We start from the raw sequence: 17221 nt of genomic DNA, 5'->3' as shown, positions 1-17221 counted from the left end.
ATTTTGCCCAATTTTTCGGTTTAGTAAAAATTTTCTTTCATTTATCAACAAAGTATTCAACGTCAGAACATAGTGAAGGATGAAGGTTGCAACCATCTCTTGCGAGTGCGTGGTTGGACGGAGCCTGGAGGGCAGACGGTCCGTAAAACGCGACAAAGACTGACTCCTGAAGAAGACCATCTGGCGGAAGGTATAATGTTGATTTATGTTTAAAATTATTTTGAAGTGTTACGGAAGCATGTTGGGCCATATTTTATTAATTGCATGATTTTACAATTATTGAAATGAAGAAATGATCTTTCTGTCTAAATTGAAACTTGTATGGGGTTCTTGTGTTTATTTGTTATTATGAGGGGTCAATTTGATATCTCATGAAGATAGGAATTAAGAATGTACACGTGTCATCATCTTAACATATGAAGTGTAGGGAGTTGAGTGTAGGATATGCTGAGTCATATAAATATATAAATATATTAAAACGGAAACTTCTTCATTTTGGTTTTCCGCCAAAACACTGTTACCGGCCCAAATACAATTTACTTTCCAAGCCCAAAATTTATGCATTGTGTTAGCCTGTACACACGTGGATTTCTACTTTTTTGTCCATTGCATAAAGTTTTAGTTTTCATTTTTTCTTTTTTCTTTTTCTACTTCCTTTTTTCTCAAAATCAGCCAGTTTTCTTTAGAAAAAAATATGCAATATGGATCTCATATTAAAATTTGTGAAAATATCTTTAATTTGATATGTGATTTGTTAAAAACGGATAAAAAACATAAAAGTTATGATCGTTTAAAATTTGAAATTAATTTAACAACAAATTTTCAAATTAAAATTTTAATTTCCTTTCCCTTAAGTTATTTTTGTTTGACCATAACTTCTCCGCTTCTTTTATTTCCCTTTTTTCTCTTTTTCCTTTCGATTTTTACTTTTTTTTTTTATTTTGTTGCTCACTTTCTTTTAATTTTTATAGTTTCTTATTTTTTTCATTACAATTGATTTTGCAGAATAGACATGTTTAAAAAATTAAACGTTCTTTTTGAGTGAAACAAATTATAATCAAATATCTATATTTATCATGGAATTATTAAAAACTGAAGTTTTTGAATTTATTTTGAATTTATTTCATTTTCATAATAAAATAAAATAACTTTATGTATTTACATAAAACAACTTTTATCAAATGTATTTCCATAAAACAACTTTTATCAAAGGAAAATATTTAATTTGTATCCCTAATTTTGGTGTCCTATTTTTTCCTACAATTCATATTTAATTTATTTTTTCTCTTTTTTTTCTTCAATTGGCGTCCTATTTTCTCCCACATTTTTTCTTCAATTTGATTAGGATTCATACATCCAAATTTTCCTAATAAACTACCCAAGCCCAATCCAATAATTAATTCAAAGCCCATTTCCTAACCCTCAAATCAATCAGCAGAATTATCACCCTCACACACACATCTCACGCCTCTCTTCCTCTAAATCGAACAGCAAAGGACAGTGGCCCCTTTCTCCCTCTTCTTCTTCTCCGGAGTGAACAACAGCCGCCTCCCTCACCACGATTGGCGACGCATAGCAACGGCTAAAAGGGAAGGCCGCCACCGCTGTTCGCCTTCTTCGATCGGGTGATAGCAGCAACCCTCAAACGGAGAGCCGTCGCCGCTGTGCAGCGCTACTTCTTCAATTGACATCACGGTAAGTCTCGCTTTCTGTCCTCTCATCTTTTATTCCTACTGAATACCTAATCTTCTCTCTCGTCATTTCTATAACTAGTACGCCCGCATGTGCGATGCACAGAGAACATTGAAAGTATACGATATTTTTTTACGTTCTTTGGGCAATGCATGAGTACATGATATATTTTGTAATATATATATGCACACACCAAAAAATCATCATTTATGATTTACATCAATTGATAACAAAACAATAATTTATATTGGGATATTTGCCGTAAAATACATGAACTTTTAGCAAATACTTACTCTATCATATCATTACTTCAACTCTATATCAAAATTTAATGTCACTCAAAAAAATTATAAATTATATTTTTAATATATATGCATATCAATATACAATTTAATTTAATTGACATAAGATAATAGCAAATATATACATATAGTATTTTATAGCATATGCTATAATAATTATTTTTTGATGCATGCATATATTGTAGTTACATTCAGGGGCGGATCCAGGATTTTAGGTTAGGGGGGCTGAATTTATTGATCTACGACGTATGTAGACATTTACACGGGGGTTCGGGGGCGGGAGCCCCCGAAGCAAATTTTTTTGAACATTCCGTACACTTTATTTTCATGCATTTTTTTAACAATCACTTAATATAATAGATATATGTTTGCAATTCAATTAATTCAACATCAAGTAGATTGAAAGTATACAAAACAATACTTTTATTATGCATTCTTTTAAAAAAATATATTTCATTTTCTAAACAAATAAACTAACTTTCATTGTTAATAATTAGTAATTTTACTTTTAACTTTAGAATGGACTCAAATTCAACATTAAAAATTAATTAAGAAAAAAAATAGGATAAAAATAACATAAATGTAACAAATCAATGTACAATTTCAAAGAATTAATATGGATAGTGGGATATACTAGAAATAATGTATTATATTTTTCTTCTATTTCTTATTTATATACACATATACATATATATTGATATATTAAGTGAAATAAATTTCTATATTAAAAAAAAAAAAAAAACTCAAAAATTGGGAGGGGGCTTCAGCCCCCCCTAGCCCCCCCCTGAATCCGCCACTGGTTACATTGAATATATATTGTTTCAATTTTATTATAAAATTGACAACATGATTGAGACACAATGTAACTTATTTTTCTTCTTGTTTTTCGTTAGTTTATCGTTTTGCTTTTATTTAGTACAATTGACAAATGAAAAAATGAGGATAAAAATACTTATGAATAATTTTATCATCTCTCTCTCTTATATTGAACTTGATATATATTTAGTATTTTATTATTGATCAAACTATATGATTATTAGATATAAAAAGAAGGAAAAAAAAAAAAACACGAAAAAGAAATTGAAAAGGGATGAGATTGGCTCAACTTGAGTCATATCCACATTTTCAAAGTTGGAAGACAGATGAAATGATCATTACGCCAAATGCGGAAGATAGTTAACAAAAACTAAAATTTGAAACAAGGCGGTAGTTTTTATCCGTTAAACTCCTGCTTTATATATAATATCCACATTTTCAAAGTTGGAAGACAGATGAAATGATCATTACGCCAAATGCGGAAGATAGTTAACAAAAACTAAAATTTGAAACAAGGCGGTAGTTTTTATCCGTTAAACTCCTGCTTTATATATAATATCCACATTTTCAAAGTTGGAAGACAGATGAAATGATCATTACGCCAAATGCGGAAGATAGTTAACAAAAACTAAAATTTGAAACAAGGCGGTAGTTTTTATCCGTTAAACTCCTGCTTTATATATAATATCGATTGCACAAAACCGAAAACCTAATCTTCTCCCTCTAGTCATTTCTATAATTGCACAAAACCTCTCAGATTTCCGGCGATCGACGGCTCGTCGTCACCTTTCAGCCCCCTTCTCTCACGGCAGACAATAAATTAGGGTACTATTATTATTAGTGATTAGTAAGTATCTTTAAATCCTTGCTCTTATTAAATTGGGAATTCTAATTCAGCCCCCTTCTCTCACGGCAGACAATAAATTAGGGTACTATTATTATTAGTGATTAGTAAGTATCTTTAAATCCTTGCTCTTATTAAATTGGGAATTCTAATTAAGATTTAAGTGTAGTAAATTATGAGATGGATCAACTGTGATGGTGATTCAATGGTGTTGTGAATTTGCAGATTTAAGATTTCAATTTCAGCTTCTATTGTGTACTGTGAATAGGTTAAGACTTACTGAATTTGGTGTGATTTTGGTCGTGGTTTCTGAGCTTCTGCTCCTGCAGCTTGTTGAGTTGCTCTAGAATTTCTTACTGTATCTATATTTGGTGTGAGGTGATATTTCCGAAAGAGGAGAGTGAGTGGGTGCCAAGTTTCGCAGATTTAATCTGCTGTGTGTCTTCTCAACTAAAGAAATATGTTCCTACCTTCTGCATGTGTGTTGCGTTTTAATTCAGGGTGCAAGACCGATTGGGCTCTCCTAAGCAATGGCCTTATAATATAATCCAGTCTTATCAATTAACACCACTCAAGTCGTAATTACTATAATAATGCTTGATTTCTAAATTACGAACTAAAACATGAGATGGTCTTTGTTAGTTCTTGTGTATATATAATAAGACTAATTATAAATCAAATGAAGAACTGAACATAAACTCAACGAACCCACAATCAGCAACACCGATAAAGGTAGGATTTATGGGTTCTCTTTCGAATTTCTTGAAGCTTTCACGTATTTTGACAGAATTTTAACCGTAGTTTTAAAAAAAAAATTATTAGTAAAAACGTCCAGGAGAGCGTTTTTCCGGCATACTTGGGCGTTTTCGTATATGTGGCTTCATAATTAGTTACAAGATTGTATTAAATATATTAAGAAAATAGCAGTTGTACCTCAGCCAATATAATAGGATCATATATGTGGCTTGATAATACAAATTAAGAAAATAAACCATACTGTTTTATTTTTTGTATAATTTCATATCTTTCTATACTTGGTATAGTTATTAAGTTTACATTCTGCCTCCTCAAGGAAAGGATGAAAAGGTGCTCTTCCTCTGCTTCTGCCTCCTCAAGGATGAAAAGGTGCTCTTTCTCTGCTTCGGCCTCCTTTCCAACTCAACAAAGGAAGCAAAAAGATTTACCATGTCAATGTCAAAATCAACAATCAGTTGACTCAAAGAATCAAAGGAGACGACAATCTAAGAAGTATCATGATATGACTAATGATGAGATAGTAAATCTTTGTAAACCGCACCAGAGGCCTAAAGCTAGACGAGTTGTCGATGCTTTACGCAAGTATTTAATACAAGTTTCAGAGAGCCAGGTAAAATTAATTAATTCATGTTTGTGTTTGTGTCGGTGTCGGTATTGGAGTTCTTGTATAGTGATCTTTTCATGTCTTGTTTTAGGGATTTAATTTCGACGTATATCCTGGTCACTTCCATGGAGTGACGTCTGTTATGCCAGTTGAATATTCGCGCTATTGCCCATCAGTCCATGATACTTTCCATGGTGATCCTAAATGTATAGCTCAATTGGTTATTGATCGGTATAATTTAAAAAATGTGTGTAAGCCTCCTTCCTCCTCGTACCTTAATTTCATTGTTTCCAACATGATGGTACATTTGCTTGACCTTTTGTTTGCTTCATTTCTTTTCTTTGTAGGAGGAGACAAAGTATAAGGTTGAGTATATTGAGAAAATGCATTTGAGTGGCGGTGGAGTTTGCCGTGCCTTCACATATTATTTAACCTTTTGTGCACGTGATGTGAAGAACGAGACTGAGGCAGTGACAATGAAGACATTCCAGGCCAGTGTGATGATGAATCGAAGGAAAATATATCAAATTTTCACCTTCAGGCTCAAGCCTAATTGATGCTCTTCGTAAGGTATATACTAATTATAATTTCATCTGCACATGATTTATCAAATCTTGATTTGTAATGTGTTCAAACTTTTTTACATAAATGCTTACGTTTCTTGTTACCATTACCAACTTATTTTTCTTGTTTGAAGTGTAGCTTGGAATATGGATTGAAATATATACAGCCATGCGAGTCAAAATTGAGCTTCTTGATAGGTGGTTTTAGTCGGATTGCGAGTGGACCAATTTCACGACCCGTTCTACTATCCAAGAGGCCTTTTTAAATTTACTAAATTTACTAATGTATGAAAGTAATCCTTGTAATTGGTATTGTTTACCTTTTTGACATTGTAATAGACTTATTTGCCATAACTTTGTGCAAAAGATATTGAATAGCCTTAGTGCCGGATCTTTTCATGGTTACTCTGTGAATTTATTGATTTGAAATGAAATTTGGTTGCTTATATTATACGCTTGAGTGAGTGCTGATATGGCCGGGTTAAATCCTTATCAACGAGGCAGATATTTGCTATAAAAAAGAGGATAAAGATTCGGGAAATACATTGTTAACTACCTTCTCTACGCTTGACGTTGAAGCTCCTTCGAAATGGATCCCTGCAAAACAAGTGTAACACCGGAGGTGGGTTCCGGTGAAGACCCTCCGACGCCCAAGTTAGCGAAAGGAAAATAATTTGGGGAGAAAGAAAGAAAGAAAAGATAATTTTTAGGTGAATGGATTAAACTTACTTTCTGAAGTTGACTATGGTGATATTTATATACTAGCTTACTAGAGAGAGAGAGTGTAAGGACAAATTCGTCCTTTCTCCTAAGAGAACAAAAAGGGTGTCATCGTCCTTTTGATTGTGATCACCTAATGATATGTCGATGCGTGGCGTATCGCAATCTATCCTTTACTGACAGATTCCCTCTGCTACTGCTGCGCGAGGAAACGGCCCAAGCGCGTCATTTTTTCGTACTGTCGGCTACCTAGAGAGTGACATATTTCCTCTTCCTCAGTCCTGGGATAAGAGCTTGAGCTTTAAGATTTGCAAGTTCTCCCCTCAGCTCTGAGTTAAAGATCCAATACTTGCCGAGCTCTTTCTCCAGCACTGAACCAAAGGGCTCGGTGCCAATGGAGCGTGCTGTACTAAAGTGCTCTTTCAGCCCTGACAATTATGGGCCGGATCTAAGGACAATATTTGTCCTTATTGGGCCTTCACTAATACCCATCTTGTGAGTGAATAATCGTAGGGCTTAATTAACCCCACGTCAACCCCCCCCCCCCTACTCTGAGTGATGTTTAATTTGTGGTATCATCGCTGGGAGTAGATTTAAAGATTTTACTCCATCCAAACACGCCCTTCCGTCTTTTCCTTGTGGTATCATCGCTGGGAGTAGATTTAAAGATTTTACTCCATCCAAACACGCCCTTCCGTCTTTTGCTGGAAATTCGCGCCCACGTTTCCATCATTACCTTTTTTGAATTTTTGCAACTACACAATAACCTACCTCTAATTTTTTGTCTTTTCACCGCCTTTTCAACTCCTACAATCTTGACCGTTCATTTCTTTTCTGCCTTTGATCCTATCCATCGGATCAAAAAACTGTCTCTTCACCTTTCCTTATATGTTTTTTCATCGGGCTTTCTTCTGTCGCATGCATTTCATCTTCCTCATATCTCATTTTCTAATCCCCTGCTTATTCCTTCGGCAATTAATCTTACTTCCCGCTCGTGCTTTATCTTCACTTGATTCCCTCAGGTACTATCTCCTTCTTCATCCTTTTACTTGCCACTGTTTTTATTAAATTTCTAGGGTTAAATCATGCCAAATCCTTCCGAATCTAATTCCCAAAATCAATCTCCGTCGGCGGCGGCTGATTATCCTTCGACCACCTCTTCTACTTCCGATAACCACCATTCTGAAGAAGCTGCTTCTATCGATCATCTTATAGAGGTAGATTTATACGTCTTGGATCAGCGCCTCTCCCATCTTCTATAAAAAGTTCACGCCGAACTTTCATCTAAATTGATAGGGCAAAATTCACTGATTCTCCCTCAAGAAATCGCTAGACTCAAATCGATCTTTGGTTTTAGGGGTTTTACTTTTGCCCGCCCTCTAGATCATAATTACTTTAACCTGGTTCCCTTTCTGGCCTTGATTTTCTCGTTGCAACAAATGGATGCAGGGATTCGCTTTCCACTTCATCATTTTCTAATTGAGGTCTTTGATTCTTTGGAATAATGCCTAATCAATTAGTACCTTCTTCCCTACGCGTTTTGTTTGGGTTCTTCATGATTTTTTCCAGTTATCTATATCGCCTCTCTGCCTTTGCTTTTGTCTGCTACTTCAATGTCCAGAAGCTTTCAAGTGGCTTTTGCTGTTTTCGCTCTGGCGGAAATAACCCTATCCGTTTCGCCGTTACCGGCCTAAGCCAAGATGGTCAATGGATAGAAAAGAGCTTCGCCATTTTGACTTCTGAGAATTCATGGGGATTCTCCACTCAGTCCTGGAATTACGAGGTTTGCAGCCCTAATAATCGTCTTCCCCCTATAGATGCCATTTCTCCTCGAGACATATCTATCATGAATAAACTTAGTTCACTCGTTTATGACCCCAAAGATGTGAAGCATAATAGGTTTGATATCATTGGCCTTCTGAAGCATGAGAGTGCCCTTCGTCATTTTGGCTTCTATGGTGGTCCGAATAATCCCCCGCCCTCAGGCACTGCTGGTAGCCCTCTATCTTGTCAGGCGTATTATATATGTATTTTTCTTAGTAATTTGCTTTTTAGTTTCAACTTCTTTTCCCTTCATAAGTTTCTTGGGTATTCTGCAGCTATGGGTTTTGCAGCAATGCATCAGCTGAACCTTTTCTTGGAAGATGATTGATGCCTAATTGTTCTCAATTTGGGGGTTTGATTGTGCTAATTTTAAGTTAAATATTATGCAATTTGGTGCGTTTATGAGTTTGTTGATGCTTTGTAGGAGCTTTTGATAAAACAGGAGGAAGAATGCTAAGTTGGAGTTTTTGGATTAAAAATTGCGTATTTGGGCTCAAAGTGGTGCGCAGCGCTGACAAAGCCGCAACGTGACCTGGCCGCAGCGCTGTCAATTCTGCAGAGCTGACCATGTGCAGAGCTGACGAATACATACAAAAACCATGTGCCTATAGCAAGAGGATAGAATCTTACTTGCAAATCTGGCAATGATCGACTCTAGTGTTGATCTTCCAACTTATTCCCACGGTAAGACTTCACGTTGGGTGGCAACGATCTTGAAGTCTTCTCCAGCAAAGTTGGCATCTGCTCTATCTCTCAAATCTGCTCTCACGTGTGTGAATAGTTAATTAGGTTTAGGGTTATCTTATTACTTATACCAGGTATTAGACATACCTAAATAATAAGCCCAAAACATAATTAAATCAGACCAAGCCCAAAAGCTTAAGAGAGGAGATGGGACGCCTACTTAAGGAGTTAAACCTTTATTGGGCCAAGCGGGGATCTACTAGCTTGAATAAAGTTTGGCCTCCCAGTGCTCGATTTTCTTATTCAGCCCAAAATAAAATCGAGACACAAATATTAATTTATTCCACTAGAAAATTAATACTGATTTATCTCTTTACTCTTTAGGTGAGTCGGGGCTAGCATTAGACTTAATTAATCCCTGTGTTTAAGATATCCAACATCCATTAATTAATTAATTCCCCTGACGATCAATTAATTAATTAATTAGTCGTTTAATTATAAACGACATCTCGAGTGCTGCCACTTAAACTTATTATCGTATCGGAACTAATTCCACCTGCAGGGTTTAATACGATAAAACTTATTAAGTTCCTCGAGAGGATATTATCATCCTGTTATTAGCAGGACACAGATCCTTATTGCAATATAATAGCATGTCATATAATAATTGCTATCACCCAAAGTATCGAGTATATTGAGCTTCAAAAGAACTTTCACCCATGATAAATCATAGCAATAATCAATATATTATTCACACCGATTAATCCAACTAAGGTTAAGAATATTTAAGTCGCCGAGATCTTGATTCTTGATTAGTCAGAATATAAGAATTCATCTCACTGTGATCCTGTTCAATACACGAAGGTACTAGCATAAATAAACAACCAAGATAAACTATTTATCCATTTATTTTATAATCTAAACCAACAACTCGTCCATAGTTGTCTCGATTGTGAACTCAATTTATATCTCAATTTTTTCCAATTACATGATCTTCTGTGATCTACAACACACCATATAATCTATAGTATGCGATAAATTGGACTATTATATGATTATGCAATAATAATATTTCAGATAGAAGAATCATAGTGAACTAAAGAATCAATGTATACAAGCATAAAATCTTGCTTTCAGTATACAACCCTTCAATTCTCCCACTTGATTAGTCAGAATATAAGAATTCATCTCACTGTGATCCTGTTCAATACACGAAGGTACTAGCATAAATAAACAACCAAGATAAACTATTTATCCATTTATTTTATAATCTAAACCAACAACTCGTCCATAGTTGTCTCGATTGTGAACTCAATTTATATCTCAATTTTTTCCAATTACATGATCTTCTGTGATCCACAACACACCATATAATCTATAGTATGCGATAAATTGGATTATTATATGATTATGCAATAATAATATTTCAGATAGAAGAATCATAGTGAACTAAAGAATCAATGTATACAAGCATAAAATCTTGCTTTCAGTATACAACCCTTCAATTCTCCCACTTATACTAAAGCAAACTTTTAGTATATAATGTGACTGGAAAAAAAAAACTGATAATATCATCTAGCTATTACAAAATCTTCCACTTATACTAAAGTTTAATTTAGTATAGGGAGGCCACGAACTCCAAGGCCTTCAACATGCTTGTTGAACATCGCACCCGGAACACTCTTCGTGAAGGGATCAGCCAGATTATCAACTCCCGCAATATGCATCAAAGCTACATCACCATGCTTGACCACAAACCGAATGTAATGATACTTGCCATCAATGTGTTTCATGTATTGATGACATTTTGAATCCTTGCTATTCGCAATAGCAGTCTCGTTATCACAATAAATTGTGATGCACTTTGACAAACTAGGAATCACATCAATCTCAGTTAGGAAGTTCCTGAGCCATGCAGCCTCTTTAGCAGCTTCACAAGCAGCTACATACTCGGCTTACATGGTGGATAGTGAATTGCATTTCTGCTTTACACTTCTCCACACAATGGCTCCACCCCCAAACTTAAACACATAGCCAGTAGTAGACCGCCTCTTGTCCTTATCACCTTGATAATCGGCGTCCACATACCCTACCGGTGTCAGATCATCAGACTGGTAAACTAGCGCATACTCCTTAGTCTGTTTAAGGTACTTGAGTATGTGCTTTACAACAGTCCAATGAGCTTGACCTGGATTCGCCTGATATCTTGCTGCAATGCCAACGGCAAAACAGATATCAGGCCTGGTACACTGCATCGCATACATGAGACTTCCCACAGCCGAGGCATAGAGAATTGTCTGCATGCTCGCTATCTCCTCAAGCGTTGTGAGACATATTGCCTTAGATAGCGGAACACCATGTTTGAAAGGTAGAAATCTTTCTTGGCATTCTGCATGCTGAACCGCGCCAATACAATATCAATGTAGGCTGTTTGAGACAAACTCAACATTCTCTTAGATCGGTCACGACCGATCTTTATCCCGAGAATATATGCTGTCTCTCCTAAATCCTTCATTTGAAACTGTTGGGATAACCACTCTTTAATGCCCGACAATACATTCACATTATCGCTAATGAGAAGTATGCCATCCACATAGAGTATAAGGAATACCAAACTCCCATCGATACAGACGCTATAAACGCAACTATCGTTGACACACTGCTCAAAACCATAAGTTTTGACCACGTCATCGAAACGTTTGTTCCAGGATCGTGAAGCTTGCTTAAGTCCACAAATGGACTTCTTAAGCTTCCATACTAGATGCTCTTCACCTTCCTTGATGAACCCCTCTGGTTGTAGCATATAGATATCTCTATCTTCCTCAAGATACCCATTCAAGAATGCGGTCTTGACATCCATTTGCCACACCTCTAGGTTCATATGGGCAGCCATGGCCAAGAGAGCTCGAATAGACTTAAGCATGGCTACTGGCGAAAAAATTTCCTCATAATCGATACCAGGTCGTTGAGTATAATTCTTCGCCACTAGTCTCGCTTTGAAGGTCGTAACCTTCCCGTCTGGTCCTCTCTTGCGTTTGTATACCCATTTGCAACCAATGGTCTCACGACCAACATGAAGCAAATATTTCTCGTATACATCCATGGCAGTTATTGATTCATATTCAGAAACCATACATGTTTCCCATTCAAGAGCATCTGGATCTGCTAGTGCTTCTTCGACAAGCCCATCATCAACTAAATCCGTAGATTCGTTGACAAACGCATATTGATTGGGCGGTTTGCCCTTTAATGCCCTCTCACTACGACGTGGCACTATTACAGATTCAGTATCGACAGCTTGTGCGTTTTCTGATGAGACTTGGGGTACTACATCTTGCACAATTGGCTGAGTTGGTTGACTTGTCATGCCAATGTCTTTGACCTCACCGAGGATGATTTTGCTCCTACTTTTGTGATTATTTACATAGTCCTCTTCCAAGAATCAAATAACGACTTTCTGATCCTTAGGACAATAAAAATAACCACCTTTCGTTCCTCTAGGATATCTTATAAACAGCTTTACTTCAGTTCTAGGGCTCAACTTATCGGCATCCTTGTTCAGCACATGTGCTGGACTGCCCCAAACCCGCCAAACCCGGATGTGGTTAAGAGAAGGCTTGCGCCCTGACCACAGCTCGGACGAGGTCTTTGCAACCGACTTAGAAGGCACTAAGTTAAGAATGTAACCAGCTGTTTCTAAGGTATATCCCCAAAACGAAATAGGTAAAGTAGCGAAACTATCATCGAACGAACTATTTCTAGAAGAGTCCTATTTTTTCTCTCTGCTACACCATTCTGTTGGGGTGTACCCGGTGTAGTCAACTGAGATGTAATCCCAGATTGTAACAAGTATGCTATAAACTCGTTACTGAGGTATTCGCCACCGCGGTCAGATCGCAATGACTTTATACTTTTACCTTGTCGTTTCTCTACTTCCGCCTTGAATGTTTGAAACTTGTTAAAGCATTCAGACTTGTAGCGTAATAAGTAAATGTATCCATACCTTGAGTAATCGTCAATGAAAGTGACAAAGTACTCGTACCCTCCACGAGCTTGAGTGGACATAGGTCCTCACAAGTCATAATGAACCAGTTCCAACACTTCTTTGGCCCTATACCCATTGGCCTTGAAAGGCCGAGTCGTCATCTTTCCCTCTATGCAGGATTCGCAGACTGGGATTGGTTCTACTTGGAGAGACTCCAAGATACCATTGGAAACCAGTCTTTGGATCCTCCTTAGATTGATGTGACCCAATCTTAGGTGTCAAAGAAGAGTTTGGTTCTCTAGAGAAGAAGTCTTTCTCTTATTTTGGTTTGTAGTCAAAGTATAAGCAGATGAAGAATAATCGAATGGACATGAAAAAGTATAAAGAGAATTAGTTGCACTTCTAAATAAAACTTGACCATCTTTAATGAATACTGCACTGTCTTCTAAAAGAACAGAATATCCATACTTGCGTAATTGAATGGTAGAAATCAAGTTTTTTCGAAAACCCGGAACATAGAGTACATCTCTCAAAACCAAAACATGTCCATCAATCAACAAATTCACATCTCCAATTGAAACAACAGGTAAGCTTGCTTCATTTCCCATGTAGAGTGCCAGCTCGCCTCCACTAAGCTCCCTTGTCCGCAGGAACCCCTGCAAGGTGTAACAAACATGGTCAGTTGCACCCGAGTCAACAACCCATTGATGGGAAGATCTCGAAACTGAATATGTTTCCGTTACAAGAGCAGTAGAAATACCTTGAGCTTTCTTCATCATGGAACAGTCAGACTTCCAATGTCCTACTTGTTGACACTTGAATACTCTCCAAGGACAGGGTTGATTACACTTAACTAACACTACTACAGAAAAGCTAATAAACAATGGGCATTGCCTGTTGTCATATTCAAAAATTGTCTGTTGTTGTAGATGGTAGTGTCGTAGGTGCCTGAAAAAAAGTGCTCAAAGACCACAGACAATGCCTGTTGTCATAGATATTTATGACAATAGACATTGTCCGTGGTCTTTGAGAGCATAGAGTCTGAGGTTGTTTGATTACTTTCAAATTGGTTTTCAGCCTGTCGTAGGTACCGAATATCCGTGGTCTTTTCTGTTTACCACACTAGTTTTTGTCTATTGTTGAAAACAAACCAATGTCGTTGTTTCTAGACCACCACGATTTTTCACCGGTGTCGTATGTTCAAAAATATTATGCCCTATTATATAATATTAAAATCAATTAGATCCTACTTTTATAGAATTTATTTTTTAAAATTAAATATTTATTTAAAAACATGACACAATCATTACTACAACTGTATAACATAATCATTTATTACAACTCCAATGGTCATTACAACTCAAGTTCAATCCAACCAATTCTACCGTATCCATTACAAAATAAGTAATCCTAACAATATTTCAAATGAATCAACACTTGTTGTTCCTTCTTTCCTTCAAAATGTGATGCATCATTCAATATGTCCAATATTGTCTTCATTGCCTTCACCATATATCCTTCAAACACAATCATAAACTAATATAATTAGTTAAAAGTTCAATCAAAAAACAAATTAATAAACGTTTTGAAAAAACACACATCATATACAAATATTAATATTAATGAATTAGCAATATAGCACAATATGTGTCGAAGTCAGCAAGTTAAAATTTAACTAGCAATTAAGTTTGATTTTAATAGTTTTTAATTACTACATTTAAGTGTGTGTATAATGTCCTTTAATAAGGTGACAAAATTCACATATTCCATATTAAAAAATGACTTCTTAACTCACACCTGTCTCATCTTATCAATGAAAGATGAAGCAAAATTCCTCAATTTCAACATCTAAGTTCGACAAGGATATTCGTATATATCAACATTAATAATCACAATTAGGCTATTCAGTTTATACTTTTGTTGGCATCTCGTTTCAATCAGACAACAAGAGGTTAGCTTGTTTTTAAATCATTTCGATACTCAATATGAAGTTAGGAATTTTTCTCAAAAAAAAAAAAATATGAAGTCATTCGCCTCATTTCTTCCATCTATGCTCCTACAATGATATTAATTACAAGCCTTGAGAATTCCCAAAATTAATGATTGTGGCAGAGAGTGAGTTACGGGCATGAGAGAGATAACCGACATAAGTGAGAGATATTCAGGTCCACCTTGATTAAAAAACAAACTTCTATAATTTTCCCTTTCAGTAACCATAATCAGATGCCTAAGCTCGTGCATTATAGGAAAATGCTGTGTGCTCATAAACTATAGGAAAATTCCACAACTTGAGAATGCTTTTGCATCCAACATGATGTGTTAATGAATTGTGTTGATTGAGGAATAAAAAAATATTCAAGTCTACCTTGACTAAGAACTAACTTATATAGCTTCCAGCAACCAGAATCAGATGTCTAAGCATGTGAATTGTCATAAAATGTTTTGTCCTTATTCATAATTGATACCTAAACAATGATATGGAAAGCTGAAAGACATAAACAAAAGATGATGGTGGAATTCACCCAAACTTAAGACTGACCTCACATTTACCTGTACTGTACAATATGCAACACCATGAGAGAAGAAGAAGGGGATATCAGAGCCAATGTCACCCTACGACTCTTGGAGATCCTTTTCACTAGCAACGCAACCTTAAACTGATTTGTTGCCCACAAAGCAGTAGCAGCATTACAGCTTTCACGAAAATATACTATCCAGAATTTCCTTAAAATTAATTGTTTTTAGGAATAGATATATAAGTTGAGAACTCAAAATGGCAATTTATTAAAGCAAAAGTAAGATATAGTGTCCTGATAATAAATTTGACTATGGCAAATAACATCAACCAAAGGTTAATATACTACAGAGCTAACCTATGTGTTCAGAAAAAAAAGCAGGCATACTTAGAAATTGCATAGTGACTGAAATATTAACACTTCTACAAAACTTATCCAGTAACACGAACATACTTCTGTTTGATGAGTTAAATAGTGTACATAACTGATTTTTTTAGCTAGCGGAACCATTTCGTGAATTCTGATTCAGGACTGAGATTGGGATGATATTTTACATTTCGAATAGATTACAGTTCTATCATATATGGGTAACAAACCAGGAAAATAAACACGTTGTCAGATGCTAATCTTTAAATACGCCTAATTCAGAAAACCAACTTTTTAAAATTTCCTTTTGAAATCTCAAGATCAAACTGATTCCAACTATTCAGCATGAGTTAACACAGAACAAACTTGGAGGCATTCCCTGTCAATTCCAGCTAAAGTCGAACTATGGGATCTATGATAATCATCAATCGATTCATAGCCAAGCTAATGCACAAAACCATTCAATAAAACTTGACACTACATGAATTCGAGAATACTAAGCTTGATATCGAATCCCCATACCTTTCTCCACCTCCCCGTTCCGAGCGAGAATATCTCGGCCTGCGACAGGACGTTGAAGTCGTAGTCGTCGGGCTTTCAGCAGTAGACGAGGCACACAACCTTGTACACACCGTTCGCAACTCTAAACCCTAACACGACGATATAGGGGCCCCTTTGGATTGGTGATGGCCTGCGGCAAGGTCACACAATTTCTAACGGAAGGGTTCCATAGAACACGAAGGACACATGAAGAAATCGTCGGTTAAGCAGACGAGGCCGTCGCAGGAGTGGTGAGCCCACGTTCCTGAAATATCCAATTTGGGATTTCAACGAGAATTCGAGCTCTGAGCAGGAACTGATGTCGAAGGCTCCATAACTAGCGGCGAATTCGAGCACATGATAGTGCTCGTGCTTGTGATGGAGAGATTTGCATTGGAGAGGCTACGAAACTAAAATTGGGGTTTGTGATGAGGGATTTGACCGGCAATTTGATGAGGATTTCGATCCAGAGATCCGCCGGAGAATAGTCTGTTTGCTGATGGAGGTGAAAACCCTACCACACAAAGTCTGTCATGACATCGCGCGCGATAGAGATTTCAGAATTTTGAGCAAGGGATGTTTTGTGTTGGGAAAAAAAGTAATTTAATTAAGTATAAGTTTTTTTAATGGTGTCGAGTTATTGTAAGCAATTTCTATTTTTTTAAAAATAACATCACACATATAACCATGAACTATTAGAATCAGTGTTATAGATTATTTTTAACCTCTCATTTATAACAACAGTCACATAAGTCTAGTGTCTATTAGCATATTTTTATGCTAAAAGACCACAGACAAACATAAGACCACAGACAAAATATATAAGACCACAGACTTTGACAAAATACAGTGTCGTATGTGTGATGTCGTATCCAATTTTTGTTGTAGTGTAAGTAGCATTTTTTAATCACTTTCCTAAAGTGAATGAACCTCCTATGGCCATTGTAGTCAAAACATTTCTACATTTCAACTCATCTTAGAATTGCATGCACAAAACAATCCATAAGTC

General features: G+C 36.2%; 1 protein-coding gene and 1 long non-coding RNA gene across 6 annotated transcripts; one reads left to right on the top strand and one right to left on the bottom strand.

Moving 5' to 3' along the window:
- The first annotated feature begins 1435 nt into the window (after positions 1-1435).
- Positions 1436-6029, top strand: LOC131025512 (uncharacterized). 4 transcript variants are annotated; one of them, XM_057955320.1, is made up of 5 exons: positions 1436-1695; positions 4727-5020; positions 5106-5261; positions 5362-5584; positions 5712-6029. In XM_057955320.1, the coding sequence occupies exons 2-4, from the start codon at positions 4733-4735 to the stop codon at positions 5569-5571; spliced, it is 654 nt and encodes a 217-aa protein (XP_057811303.1). In that variant the 5' UTR covers positions 1436-1695; positions 4727-4732; the 3' UTR covers positions 5572-5584; positions 5712-6029. The 4 variants fall into 4 exon arrangements, with proteins under 4 accessions (XP_057811303.1, XP_057811293.1, XP_057811290.1 ...); XM_057955310.1 differs by having other exon boundaries at positions 1437-1695; positions 4732-5020; positions 5717-6029; XM_057955307.1 differs by having other exon boundaries at positions 1437-1695; positions 5717-6029.
- Positions 6030-14050: 8021 nt separating this feature from the next.
- LOC131025507 (uncharacterized) lies at positions 14051-16817 on the bottom strand. Of its 2 annotated transcripts, none has more exons than XR_009102182.1 (3): positions 16195-16817; positions 15330-15514; positions 14051-14307 (listed from the first exon to the last, which is right to left on the bottom strand). It is a non-coding gene; the product is annotated as an uncharacterized LOC131025507 (long non-coding RNA). The 2 variants fall into 2 exon arrangements; XR_009102181.1 differs by having other exon boundaries at positions 15341-15514.
- Between the last annotated feature and the right edge of the window lie 404 nt (positions 16818-17221).

This window comes from Salvia miltiorrhiza, chromosome 1 (genome assembly GCF_028751815.1).
Source record: "Salvia miltiorrhiza cultivar Shanhuang (shh) chromosome 1, IMPLAD_Smil_shh, whole genome shotgun sequence".
In the NCBI taxonomy this organism is placed as follows: domain Eukaryota; kingdom Viridiplantae; phylum Streptophyta; class Magnoliopsida; order Lamiales; family Lamiaceae; genus Salvia; species Salvia miltiorrhiza.
The sequence above is the reverse complement of the archived record's forward strand: the minus strand, read 5'-3'. Positions and strand labels throughout refer to the sequence as shown.

Excerpts from the sequence above, each read along its gene's own strand:
- LOC131025512 (XM_057955320.1), top strand. The coding sequence starts at position 4,733 with ATGAAAAGGTGCTCTTCCTCTGCTTCTGCCTCCTCAAGGATGAAAAGG. Across the intron at positions 5,021-5,105 it reads TACAAGTTTCAGAGAGCCAG|GGATTTAATTTCGACGTATA; the intron begins GTAAAATTAATT and ends GTCTTGTTTTAG. Across the intron at positions 5,262-5,361 it reads ATCGGTATAATTTAAAAAAT|GAGGAGACAAAGTATAAGGT; the intron begins GTGTGTAAGCCT and ends TTTTCTTTGTAG.